The sequence below is a fragment of the Panthera leo genome, chromosome A1 (assembly GCF_018350215.1).
Source record: "Panthera leo isolate Ple1 chromosome A1, P.leo_Ple1_pat1.1, whole genome shotgun sequence".
NCBI classification, from domain to species: Eukaryota; Metazoa; Chordata; class Mammalia; order Carnivora; family Felidae; genus Panthera; species Panthera leo.
This window is the reverse complement of record NC_056679.1, coordinates 197,735,080-197,749,342: the sequence shown is the minus strand read 5'-3', so window position 1 is coordinate 197,749,342 and position 14,263 is coordinate 197,735,080. Positions and strand designations below refer to the sequence as shown.

At 38.4% G+C, this 14,263-nt stretch overlaps 1 protein-coding gene across 1 annotated transcript; it reads left to right on the top strand.

Moving 5' to 3' along the window:
* Positions 1-276: 276 nt before the first annotated feature.
* On the top strand, positions 277-9,649 carry LOC122201738 (ovomucoid-like). The gene is made up of 4 exons (XM_042907692.1): positions 277-395; positions 1,545-1,570; positions 3,528-3,658; positions 9,351-9,649. The coding sequence occupies exons 1-4, from the start codon at positions 350-352 to the stop codon at positions 9,424-9,426; spliced, it is 279 nt and encodes a 92-aa protein (XP_042763626.1). The 5' UTR covers positions 277-349; the 3' UTR covers positions 9,427-9,649.
* The last annotated feature ends 4,614 nt before the right edge of the window (positions 9,650-14,263 follow it).

Below are 14,263 nucleotides of genomic sequence, written 5' to 3'. Positions count from 1 at the left end.
CTTCTTGCTAGTTAATAAGTAGAACACACTTCTATGGAACTGAATAATAATTTATCAATCAAACAAATCAGTGGCAAATCATGCTATCATGCCATAGCTGTACAGCCTCTTAGAAATGAAATATTTTGGCCTGCAAAGTGTTCTTGGTCTTTGGTGACCTGGTGACTTTGCCCTTGGTGTCACATGTAAATAGATCATTTGCAAAGTGACTTCATAATGGGCTCTCAGGTTCTCAGAAGGGGGTAGAACTCTCAGTTCATCAAGAGAATTGAGCCTTTGAGGATTTGCTAGGAAGTTCTTGACAGAGGGAACGCCACTAGATGAATCACGTTGTTCCTTTTGGGAGAAGATGAAAACTTTCTTTGTGGCTATTTTGGCTACCGGTTATTTCTCATGTAAGAATTTGTCAAAGAACTTTGGGGAGGGAGTAAACATCTGATCTTCCAAGGAAAGTAACAAGCCAATAATAACTGTTTTCTAGATGTATGGATTTTTGAAACTTGAAATTTCTCTCAGAGATGAATTTATTACCTCAGCTAGAATGAATATCAGTGGTGAATCCATTTTTCAATATTCCAAAAACTCTGCCATAGACAGGCTCAAACTTGAGATAGCTTAAAGAATGATTTATGAGAGGTGTAATCACTATTGGACAAATAATTTGGTCTGTTGAGTTGATAGTCAATTTCATTTCTCTTCTCTTCGTAATGCTTTCCCACTATACTCCCACACACTGGCATTGAGTGTGTCTGTGTGTGTGTGCGTGCATGTGTGTGCGTGCGTGTGCATATTCAAATACCTTCTACACAAAGCAGTATCAGTTTCTAACATGGCTTACTATTAGAGCACAGCCTGATGTTATCAAATCTCAAGAGAGGGCTTAGCTCTTCAAATTAACTCCAGCAAAATTGGAAAGGAAACCCATGCGGCGAAATTAAATCTGCCAGCGGAGATTTGATCTGGTGAAGTAGAAGGGTAGGCAAGGAGGACACTCAGCTGAAAGAAGTCAAGGCTGTTAAGTAGAATATAAAGTATGAAGGTTATAGGAACCATTTGGGTAAGCAGTTGTTGACACAGAGATCCCAAACACAGCAAGAGCCTTCCTTATAAGCACATTGAGTTTAAAAAGAAGATATTTAAGACAGGCAATAGTCAAAAAAGAATGCAGGTATCTAAGATTACTGTCAGCAGGTAGCCAGTCTATCAAGAACTAGGCTTTCTCTAAAATGGGTCTACACAATGTCTGAGCAGCCCAACTGTGGATGATATGCTGAGTCCCAGAGGATGAATCTCTCCTGACTAAAGCCAACATTAAACCTAGGAATGGGTTATGGTTGAATTCTCAGGTGGGACAGTAAGTGTGCTTGCGGAGTGCTTTGGGAACCAGGCACGGCTAGGCAAATCTTACTTGAAGGAGCCACATATTTTTCTATGACTTTCATGGTTATTAATTTAGATGGGATTCCTTAACGGGTTAATTAACTGTTCACATCTAAATACTATGTTTTTTACTTGATCCTTTTTCCTAAACATTTTTGTTTCAGATATTTTTGGTAACGGGCCACACAAGGTAAGTTTTCTACTTCCTACGTGAGAATGATTTTTACAGTCTTAGGCTTCTAGTATTTCTATTAGGTTGAACCATATTAAACCACATGAAATTGCTAATATTTGATCATTTCTGATATATGTGATGGCAATGCATATAGTTCAATCTACCCAACTCTGTCAAAAGAGATCCTAGGGTAAACCAGGACTCATCCCTGTCTTTACTGCACCTCTATGTCCTTATATACCACCAGTAAATTAAAGCTCCTAATTTCTGGGGTTTTTTCCTCCTTCTAAATTCATTGCTGTTGCTTGCATTTAAGTTTTCCTCACTTCTTGCCTATATTATTACAGTGGCCACCTAATTGTCTTTCTGTACTGAGTCTGATCCAGGAGTTGGCAAAAGATGGCCACTTTATTTTTAGAAAAAGAGTTTTACTGGAATGCAGCCATGCTCATTAGTTTATGCATTGGCTCTGGCTGCTTTTAGGCTACGTGAGTTGAGTAGTTGCAACAGAGACCATATGGCTTAAAAATTATAAAATACTTGCTACCTAGCTCTTCATAGGAAAAGTTTGTCAATCCCTATACTAATCTTTCCCACACTGTTAAATATGGGCCTTCTAAAATACAAACCTGATTGAGACATCTCTCTCCTTAGAACGGTGACTTCTAGTACTGATGGGAGATAAACCTTTTTGCATGACTTAGAATACCTTCTTTAATGCAGCATTTCTCCCTGAAAGGAGAATTCCCTTTTCTCACCTTAGGTTCTAGGTGACTTAAATTATTTTGGGCTTCAAGCTATTCCAATTTTGTCTTTGTGTATATAATTCTAATTAAATTATCCTTCTTTTCATACTCATATTCAATTTTAGAAATCATTTTCATCTCTTAAGAGTACACCAAAGAAAAACTTTTTTTGGTAAAGCCTCCCCAAACAAATCATGTAGCCTTACTCATTAAAAAAGGAGATGACAGACATAAACAGTATTTCTCAAAAAGTGACTTGAGTACCCTCTAATAATATTAGTGATCATTTTAGCTAATTTAATATTTTGGTTGTAATCATTATAACTGTTCTTTGATGTGTGTTAGAAAAAAATATAATTACAACTTCAAATCCAAGATATCCTGAATATTAACGTTTAGGACATTTCTAGGGTGAGTAGTCAAGTTTAAAAAGGAAACCCATTCAGTAAAAAATACTTTTAAAGAAAAAATGGCACAGGAATTTGGAAGGAATCGTGACCCAAGGGACTGAAGTTGGCAAACATTGCTGTAGGCAATGAGAGCCACTGAAGTTTTGTAAATATGGTAGCACCCTGATCTACGGATATCTAAATATTATGTGATCTGAGTCAATGGAGTAGGAAATTGTGGCAGCCCATTCCTTTATCTGCTCATTACATGGTGCTTATGAACTTTCCAGGCCCCCCTGTAGACAATTTACTCTGTCACTCAACTTTCTCTGGATCTAGCTTATTCCAACTCTGGGACTATGAAGGTAGAAAAATAAAATGGGGAGATATTGAAGAAATCTTGTCTCACTATTCCAGCCTCCTAATCCCCAGAGGACTGGTCTATAGTGAATACCAGAGTAGGACCATGCAGGGTATTCCAATCTAAGAACCACAGTTAAAGGGGGTTTTGATGAACTAACATGATTCCAGAAGCGCTTCAACAGTGGTTGTAGTCATTTTTTGTCACTTCCCAGAATGTTCTCTCTCCCTTCTACCAGATACATATTACACAGCCAAAGGTCAGGGCTATATGGCCTCAGCTGCCTTTTAAGTGGAAACCCCAAAGGCTCCAGCTGCTGAATTTAAAATAAGGAAGTTCTGATGTTTAAAGTGTGAAAGAAGACATATTTTATCATTATCTCCTGTCTGCACAAAATAAAACTCCCAAGCACTTATATTAGAAGCCATTAAGAGATCATTACAGGATAGAGTTTGACCTGTGGAGTTTTGTTTTAGGACATTCCATGCGGTTACTATCAAAAGAAGACCATACAACAAAAATCTATATGCTCCATAAGAGTCAGCCGACTATGCGCTTCTAATAATGTTACGTATTCTAATTCCTGCGTGTACTGCTTCGCTAACATGTAAGTGAAAACACCAAACCCAAAACAGAAACCTGTTTTGAGAACTTAACATGTAGCTGACCGGTAATATATGGAAATTTTGAATCACTATACTTTACACCTGAAACTAACTCTGTATGTTAACTACACTGGAATTAAAATTAAAAGAAAAAAAAAAAAAAAAGCAACCCTTCTACACATTTTGGAATGTGTGTGCGAAACCCTCAAGATGTGATTCTGGAAACTAAAAGTGTCCTTGGAGTTTCACTCCAGCTGGCTGAACCTCAGGGGGATGGGGGTAACAGGTACTGAGCAACTGAGATTCTGAGTCCTACCTCCAACTCCAGCAGAGAAGTCCCCCTCTCCCTGTTCTGAACATTAGGTTTCAGAGTGAGGTTATATGTGAAAAAAGTTTCTGTTCCTAAAATGTTTGAAAATCAAAGCTGTGAGAAAAATCACCCTTTTCAAGATAAGACTATGGCAATAAGTCTCAGTACTCAGTCAGAAGACCTTGGGTTGAGTCCTGCCCCTGCAGGGCTGTGATCCTGGGAAGTCTTGTAACCCCTCCATAACTCAAGTTCTCAGCTACAAATCTGAGATAATATTTCCTGCTTTAATTGCTAAATACGCTGTGACAACACTGACGCTTCTTTCCTGATACTTTCAAACATACGAAGCTCTCTGCTGCTTCAGGACCTTTGGGCAAAAACCATCCTCTCCTGCAAGAAGAGTGCATGCTTTTCACAGGACTGGTTGTGTCTCATTGTTTCGGCTTCAGTCTAAATATTTCTCCATTACAGATGCCTCCCCTGGCCATCCTGTCTAAAGTAGATTTACTTCTGGTATTTTTCATGTTAGTATGCTTCTGTTTCCTTCATAATTCTTACCAGATATTTTATTTTTATGTTTCTGTTCCTTTGGTTTTGGCCTATCAACAAACATAAGCTCCATGAAGTCAGAGGGCAATACGACCTAGGACAGGTAACTTAACCTAAGCAATTACCCGAGAAGTTGACCGTGAGACCTGAAAAAGCTAAGGCCTAAAAGGAGCTTAGCATAATGCTTGTCATACATCACCAGTGTCCTTGTTGTGTTGCTTCCAACTAGATGACTTACCAACCTGGTTTGCCTGAGACTGAGGGTTTTCCTGGGGGGTGAGACTTTGGGTGCCAAAAGAGAACGGTCTCAGACAAATCAAAATAACCAGTCACCTCACCATCAGCAGGCTTTCCTATCTAGCCCCTTAGTTCTCCATCCATATTTACCAACTTTTTCTTTCCCTCAGAAATATAACCTGTACGATCGTCATCCTCAACTAGTGCAACAGTACCTCCCAGACAACCTCAAAACTGCATCAAATAGACTTCCTCTGTAGTGGTCGCGATAAGCTCATGGCACATGCTGAGATCCCTTAGAAGAAAAAGAAATTGTACAGACTACCCCTTCTCCCAAATTTATTAGTAGCTCTCCACTTCCATCCTTCCTTCAAACTTACCGTTTACCCTCTTCCCTAGGATCCCAAGGTTTCGGGGAAGTGAAAAATAACTTCTTTATTGCTAAGAATTTATTTTTAGGATTTTAATTTAAAAACAGAGTGAATCATAAATTCATAAATGCACTGTTTTAAAGTGTACAATGCAGTGGTCGTTAGCATATTTGCACCACTATCTAATTTCAGAATAAATTTCATCGAAAGTCTGTCTCCCTTCCACCATCCCGCCAGTACCTGGCAATCACTGGTCTACTTTCGTCTTGTTGGGTTTGCTTATTCTGAACAATTAGTATGAATGCGATCATACAATACGTGGCTTTTTGTTTCTGGCTTCTGTCATTCAGCATAAGGTTATCAAAGTGCATCCATGTTGTAGAATATACCACTTCTTCGTGTCTTTTTATGGTGAAGTAATAGTCTATTGTATGGCTATACCACACCGCTTTTATTTGTCCGTTAATGGGCATTGGGTTGTTTACATTTTGGGCTATTGTGAATAATGTTGCTCTGAACATTCATGTACAGGGTTTTGTGTGGACATATGTTTTCATTTCTCTTAGACGTATATCTAGGAGCGGAATTTCTGGGTCATATACTAACTCTGTTTAACAGTTTGATGGACTGCCTGTTTTTCAAAGCAGCTGCGACAGTTTACAATCCCACAAGCCATGCATGAGGCCTCAATTTCTCCACATTCTCACCAACCCTTGTTATTCTTCATCTTTTTTATGATAACCATCCTAATGGGTGTGAAGTGGTGTCTTGTGGCTGTGATTTGCATTTCTCTAGTGACAAATGATGTTTAATATCATCTCATGGACTAATTAACCATTTGTTCAATGCCTATTCAAATCCTTTCCTCACCTCTCAATAATATTATTCACCTTTTTACGGTTGAGTTGTAAGAGTTCTTCATATATTCTGGATACACGTTCCTTATCAGATATTTATTTGCAGTATTTTCTCCCATTCTGTGGGTTGTCTTTTCACTTTATTAATGATGTCCTCTGAAGCACAAAATATTTTCATTTGATGATGTTTAATTTATTGTTGCTATGCTTTCATTGTCATATCTAAGAAACCAGTGCTTTAACCCAAGGTCCCAGAGATTTACTCCTCTGTTTTCTTGTAAGAGGCTTATACTTATTTTTTATATACTTATGTCTTTGACCCATTTTGAGTTAATTTTTGTACATGGTATGAGGTAGGATATCTAACTTCATTGTTTCATACGTAGATATCCAATTGTCCCAGCACTATTCGTTGAAGACTGTTCTTTCCCCACTGAATTGTCTTAGCACCCTTGTTGAAATCAATTGATCACAAATATAAGGGTTTATTTCTGGACTCTAAATTCTATTCCAGGTTTGTATACCTATCCATATATTGATACGATACTGTCTTGACTACTGAAGTTTGCCATCAGCTTTGAAACTAGGAAGGATATATTCTTCAACTTTGTTCTATTACTAATCGTCTTGGCTATTCTGGGCCCTATCCTTAGAAAGTTATAAAGGTGTTCTCAAAGAATAATGTACGGATCAGTTTAGCGTAATAGTTTTAAGAGTAACATGAGGGGCGCCTGGGTGGCTCAGTTGGTTGGGCGGCTGACTTCAGCTCAGGTCATGATCTCGCGGTCCGTGAGTTCGAGCCCCGCGTCGGGCTCTGTGCTGACAGCTCAGAGCCTGGAGCCTGTTTCAGATTCTGTGTCTCCCTCTCTCTGACCCTCCCCTGTTCATGCTCTGTCTCTGTCTCAAAAACAAATAAATGTTAAAAAAAAATTAAAAAAAAAAAAGAGTAACATGCTAGGGAAAAATTAGATATTCTAATAATTGATGATCGGCTTCAATAATCTGTAGTACATCTGTAGTCAATATTTCTTAGGAAACAAGTCACGGAAGCAGTTGTGTCATTGTTTATAGGAGTTCTACAAATATCAATGCTCCAATGCCCTTTGACTTTGCTGGAAAGAAATTTAGTATTTTCTAAGGTTTTCATTTTCTAAGTAGTTCTTAGACAAGTACAAAGACATTAGTAGCCCTGGAAGGAAATATATTTTTCTCAGAAAAAATCTGCTCCTTTTCCTATTGTGGTACCACCACTTAAATACCCTTGTCCATATTCATCTTCCTGGTGTTTGGTACGCCTATGTCCTACTGTTAATCTTCTTTTTGTCTCAGGCCAGTGGGAAATCCATTCAGCTTGCCCTCCCTGGTCATTTCAGAGAGTTCACATGTAAGAATTATCTGAGTCCCCAGCTGTCACATTTATCTCCTTTAGCCTGAAGTTTCTTACTTCTCAGATTTTCATTCCAAATGTGGGGCCAGGACACATTCATGATAAGCTGAGGGCACCGAGCACAACTTTATGTTACCTGCATGTGTGCCTCCCTCTCTCCTTCGGGTTCTAGTTCAGGTTCTGCCAGTACGTTGTTTCTGCATCCTGGGGAAGTCAGAAGGTTGATCTGCTTAAGCACACTGAAGACTTTTGGCTCAACATTTTGTTTAAAGGCTCATCCTTTTTAAGCCATGTATGAGAAAAAGAAAGTTTACTAGATATTACGTATTTGGTTTTCTAAAAATAAGCATGACATAACGTTGAGCTAAAAAAAGGAAAATCTAAGGATATAAAATGATACATACTTTTGAAGGATATAAAATGATCAGACTTTTGAAAAATATATTTATTACGTATACAGGAAAATATAAAATATATGAAAGAATACATGATGGGGATCTTTTGAATACTTATAAATAAACCTAATGTAACTTTTGTGCCTATTATATGCCAGGCACTGTGCATGCTGCTACATAGTAATTATCTCATTCAATATTCAAAACGATCCTATGAAGGAGGTATTGGTGTTAACTACCATTTTGTAGATGATAAAACTGAGGTTGAGGGTAATTTAGGGATGCGTCAAGAAGTCATAGCTCACTAGGGGAGAAACCAAGAGACAAGTATACCAATCTGACATCCAGAACCTTCAAGCTAAACTTCGCATTATCTTTAAAAAAAATTTTTTTAATGTTTATTTATTTTTGAGAGACACAGAGAGAGACAGACAGACAGAACATGAACAGGGGAGGAGCAGAGAGATAGGGAGACACAGAATCAGGAGCAGGCTCCAGGCTGTCAGCACAGAGCCTGATGCAGGGCTCGGACTCCTGCAAGATCATGACCTGAGCCGAAGTCAGACGCTTAACCGACTGAGCCATCCAGGTGCCCCTAAACTTCTCATTATCTTATCTCATGATTAGAATCTCTATTTGGGTAGAGTTTTAGGATTTTTCAGAACAATTTCTCATATTTATCCATTTGTCTCATGAATATTTAATAGGCATCTAGTAAGTTCAAGATACTGTGCTAGGTGCAGAAATAGAATATAAAGCCTGCCACAGCTTAGAAAGTACCTTCCCAAACAGGGCACCTATGAGACCCACACCAAAACTGTGTGGTAGGAAGGGATGCGATTGATTATTCCCTTTTTTGGCATATAAAAAGAAAAGACTCCAAAGTTAATTGTTGCCTAATGTGAATTAGTAAGTATTTGCAAAAGATTAATGTTTTGATTATTTCCCAGTAGCTCCTCTGTGGCTATTAATTTTTTTTAAAAAATGGTCCGCTTTTTCATGAAAAATACAATAGCAAAAGTCTACTGACTATAATTTAGCACAAAATGTCGTCATTGGCTTGCTGTCGTTTCTTACTGTATTTCTGCTGAAGACGACAAATATCTTCTGTTTTCCACATTGCTGTATTAATCTTGCTCTTGACCACTATGTCCTTTGCCCCCAACAATAAAAATCCTTTCTGCTTGCAGTTCATAGAGAACGTTCACAGTGAGCCTCAAAGAGTTTTCTCAGTAGGTACCCATAATCGTGGCAGATTATGGTAATTCTGGTTCAGAAAAGTGAAAAAAGTTCCTCAGGGTACCTCAGGGAATCATTTTTGTCCCTCCCTATACTTCTTAATATACAGGTTCACTCATTTGCTAAAAGCTCTAATAATTTTTCCCCATGATTTCAAAGTAGAGGAGTCACCAGGGTGAAGGAAGAGTGAGGGTAGAGCATACCTTTATAGCTGTGTGCTGTTTAAATCAGGGGTTTACAAATCAAGGCCTCCCTTCCCTTAAAATCCTTACTAAAATACAGCTAGATTAGAAGAGAAGGTTATATTGAATACAAATAGTCTCTAAATGTTTATATCAATTTCTCTTAGAGCTTTGAAACACACTTTGAAAATTCAATACAGTGGAAAATGCAGAACGACTAAAAAATCTCAGAATAAGACCTGATTTTCCTTCATTCGTCAGGACTGAACCCATTTGAATTAAACATCGTCTTTCTTTCAAAAAGTGGAATTCATTACATCACTTTATTTTTAAAAAATCAATAAATCTTATGCTATGGAAAGCCCCTCTTTAACTCAAGATATATTTAATGAGATGTGCCAGAATTGTGTTTGTTTCTAGAAATACAGAGCTGAGTTGAAAGTGACCCCTGACTTTGAGCCACTCACAGTCTGTTATGCTAATTGGACAATTCATTCATTTATTCAATAAATATTCTTTAAGTACTTATGAGAGTGAGAGATTTGGTTAAATTCTGGGACCTCAGTGGTAATTAAAACAGGTCCATGTCTCCGTGCAGTTTACAGTCCAGCAAGGGAGCAAGAAAATGAATGATTATTTAAAAATATGACAATGTGGGGGTGGAGCCAAGATGGGGGAACAGCATGAAAGTTTTTTGTGTGTCTCGCGCCCACGAAATACAGCCAGAGCAACACTAAACCATCCTTCACACCTAGAAAACTAATTGGAGGATTAACACAACAATCTGCACAACCAAAACCACAGAATTCAGCAGGTACGCGGCACAGAGAGGTGAACTTGGGGAGCGAGAAGCTGCGGGAAGGGAGCCGCTTTTGCGGGCAGAGAGAGGACAGAGACGGGGGGTGGGGGGGAGAATATGAGAAAAGCACCCCTCCCCAAAAGAAGCTGGGGAGAAAGTGGAAAATTGGAAACAGCCCCAGGGACTAAACTAAAAAGGGAGAAAGGAGAAAGGAGAGGGTTAAACTCCATTGAGACTGTAAACAAGGGGAGCGCAAAGGCTGCCACTCTGCAGCTACATACCTGGCAGTGCTCTGGTGGGAAAGGTGAACCCCCAGGAACAGAGTGGGGTCCAGGAGGTTCTTGGACCACACGGGAAAAAGCGGTTCCACTGCTGGAAGGACATTTGGTAGAGACTGTTGAAGCCACCTGGTCCCAGCAGACCCCAGAGAAGGGCCACATTCACTGGTGCTGGTACAGGGTCATTAAGGGTGAAGCCTGGTGCCAGATGTGTGTTGTGATTTTTCCATAATCCCTGAAATGCTGCTGCTACACTATCTCGTGAACTTTTTCTGGGCTGGGCAGGCACCTGGCCGCAGTCTCGGGGCACCGGCAGCAGCAGGGTCCAGCAAGCGTTCCTGGGTGCAGCCGACATTCAGCCATTGCTCATTTGGCCATCGCTCGGTGAGACCCGCTTGCAGAGGGGCAGAATGGGTCAAAGCCGCAGTCCTTCGGAAGTAAGGGGCCAGGGAAAACACCCGCATCTGAGACAAAACTCAGGAGACAGGTACTGCCTGGGGCTTGGTCATGGACAGTGAAAAAGCGGGGAGTGGATGAAAGCTGAAGACAGAGGATGGGTGCGTGATTGCTGATGGGAAGAACAGAGTTCCGATAGCAGAGGCAGGCCATTTTCACTGCTCCCGCGCACGCGCATACACACCTAGGAGCATCACAACGTTCCACCCCAGTAGGCTAGCAGCGCCATCTAGTGGTGAAAGGAGCCATTACACTAAGCCCTGCCGAACTGGGCCAACCTTGCCCTTCAAGAACAAGTATCACTGTCTGCTTAGTTTATGGACTATAAAGTGCTTCATAGTCTGACATCTAGGGGAAAACGAAGTAATTTCAGTCCTATTTCAATCTGTTAGCAGGTCCATCTATTCAATTTTCTTTCTTTCTTTCTTTTTTTCACTTCTTTTCCCTGAATACAGAAAGAGAAAAAATTCATTTTTTTTCAATTTTTATTAAAAATATTTTTAATTGTTTTGCTATATTTTTTACTTTTATGTAAATTTTTTCAAATTCTATTTTACTTCCATCATTTGTAGTCTACTTCAGTGTATTCACTTTTCCAAATTTTCAAACGATTTGTTTTTTGTTTCATTTCTTTTTCTTGAATAGAGAAAGAGAAAATATTCATTTTTATTTTTAATTTTTATTAAAAATATTTTTCTTAAAATTTTTTCCACTATACTCTTTATTTTTGTGTAATTTTTTTCAAATTCTATTTTACTCCCATCATTTCATTTTAGTTTACTTCAGTGTATTCATTTTTTCAAATTCTCAAATGATTTCCTTCCCCCCCCCCAACTTTTTTCTCTAATCTATCAAACCACTTTCAACACCCAGACCAAAACACCTAGTATCATTTATTCGATTTGTGTGTGTGTGTGTTTAATTTTTTAATTTTAATAGTTTTTTAATTTTACTTTTTCTACCTCGTTAATTCCTTTTATCCCATCAAAATGACGAAACAAAGGAATTCACCCCAGAAGAAAGAGCACGAAGAAACGACAGCCAGGGATTTAACCAACACGGATACAAGCAAGATGTCTGAACCAGAATTTAGAATCACAATAATAATAATACTAGCTGGTGTCAAAAATAGATTAGAATCCCTTTCTGTGGAGATAAAAGAAGTAAAAACTAGTCAGGATGAAATAAAAAATGCTATAACTGAGTTGCAATCATGGATGGATGCCACAGCAGCAAGGACGGATGAGGCAGAACAGAGAATCAGTGATATAGAGGACAAACTTATGAAGAATAATGAAGCAGAAAAAAAGAGGGAAATCAAGGTAAAACAGCACAATTTAAGAATTAGAGAAATCAGTGACTTGTTAAAAAGGAACAACATCAGAATCATAGAGGTCCCAGAAGAGGAAGAGAGACAAATAGGGGTAGAAGGGTTATGTGAGCAAATCATAGCAGAAAACTTTCCTAACATGAGGAAAGACACAGACATCAAAATCCAGGAAGCACAGAGGACCCCCATTAGATTCAACAAAAACCAATCATCAACAAGGCATATCATAGTCAAATTCACAAAATAGTCAGGCAAGGAGAGAATCATGAAAGCAGCAAGGGAAGAAAAGTCCCTAAGCTACAAGGGAAGACAGATCAGGTTTGCAGCAGACCTATCCCCAGAAACTTGGCAGGCCAGAAAGGAGTGGCAGGATATATTCAATGTGTTGAATCAGAAAAATATGCAGCCAAGAATTCTTTATCCCCCAAGGCTGTCATTCAAAATAGAAGGAGAGAGAAAAAGTTTCCCAGACAAAAAAAAATTAAAGGCGTTTGTGACCACTAAAACCAGCCCTGCAATAAATTTTAAGGGGGACTCTCTGAGGGGAGAAAAGATGAAAAAAAATTTATATACATTTATATACATATATATGTATGTAAATAAATAAATACCAAAACCAACAAACATTAGAAAGGACCAGAGAACACCACCAGAAACTCCAACTCTACAAGCATGATAATGGCAATAAATTCATACCTTTTAGTTCTCACTCTAAATGTCAATGGACTCAATGCTCCAATCAAGAGACAGAGGGTAACAGAATGGATAAGAAAACAAGATCCATCTATATGCTGTTTACAAGAGACCCACTTTAGACCTAATGACACTTTCAGATTGAAAATAAGGGGATGGAGAACCATCTATCATGTTAATGGTCAACAAAAGAACGCCAGAGTAGCCATACTTATATCAGACAATCTAGACTTTAAAATAAAGACTGTATCAAGAGATGCAGAGGGCATTATATCATAATCAAGGGATCTATCCACAAGAAGACCTAACAATTATAAACATTTATGCGCCAAATGTGAAAGCACCCAAATATATATATCAGTTAATCACAAACATAAAGAAACTCATTGATAGTAATACCATAATAGTAGGAGACTTCAACACCCCACTCACAGCAATGGACAGATCATCTAATCAAAAAATCAACAAGGAAACAATGGCTTTGAATGACACACTGAACCAGATGGACTTAACAGATATATTCAGAAAATTTCATCCTAAAGCAGCAGAATATACATTCTTCTCCAGTGCACATGGGACATTCTCCAGAATAGACCATATACTGGGACACAAATCAGCCCTAAGTAAGTACAAAAAAATCAAGATCATACTGTGCATATTTTCAGACCACAACGCTATGAAACTCAAAATCAACCACAAGAAAAAATTTGGAAAGGTAACAAATACTTGGAGACTGAAGAACATCCTACTAAAGAACGAATGGGCTAACCAAGAAGTTAAAGAGGAAATTAAAAAGTATATGGAAGCCAATGAAAATGATAACACCACAACCCAAAACCTCTGGGACGCAGCAAGGCAGTCATAAGAGGAAAGTATATAGCAATCCAGGCCTTCCTAAAGAAGAAAGAAAGGACTCAGATACACAACCTAACCTTACGCCTTACGGAGCTGGAAAAAAAAAACAGCAAATAAAACCCAAAACCAGCAGAAAAGACAGAAACTAATAAAGATTAGAGCATAAATTAATGCTATCAAAACAAAAAACAAAAAAACAAAACAAAACAAAACCCAAAACAGAACAGATCAATGAAACCAGAAGCTGGTTCTTTGAAAGAATTAACAAAATTGATAAACCACTAGCCAGTTGGATCAAAAAGAAAAAGGAAACAACCCAAATAAATAAAATCAAGAATGAAAGAGGAGAGATCACAACCAACACAGCAGAAATAAAAACAATAATAGAATATTATGAGCAATTATATGCCAATAAAATGGGCAATCTGGAAGAAATGGACAAATTCCTAGAAACATATACACTACCAAAACTGAAACAGGAAGAAATAGAAAATTTGAACCGACCCATAACCAGTAAGGAAATTGAATAGGTAATCAAAAATCTGCCAAAAAACAAGAGTCCAAAGCCAGATGGCTTTCCAGGAGAATTCTACCAAACATTTAAGGAAGAGTTAACACCTATTCTCTTGAAGCTGTTCCAAAAAATAGAAATGAAAGGAAAACTTCCAG

Coding starts and splice junctions, on each gene's coding strand:
- LOC122201738 (XM_042907692.1), top strand. CDS start 350: ATGAAAACTTTCTTTGTGGCTATTTTGGCTACCGGTTATTTCTCAT. Junction 1,571..3,527: donor TTGGTAACGGGCCACACAAG/GTAAGTTTTCTA, acceptor GTTTTGTTTTAG/GACATTCCATGCGGTTACTA. Junction 3,659..9,350: donor GTGTACTGCTTCGCTAACAT/GTAAGTGAAAAC, acceptor AATTTCTCTTAG/AGCTTTGAAACACACTTTGA.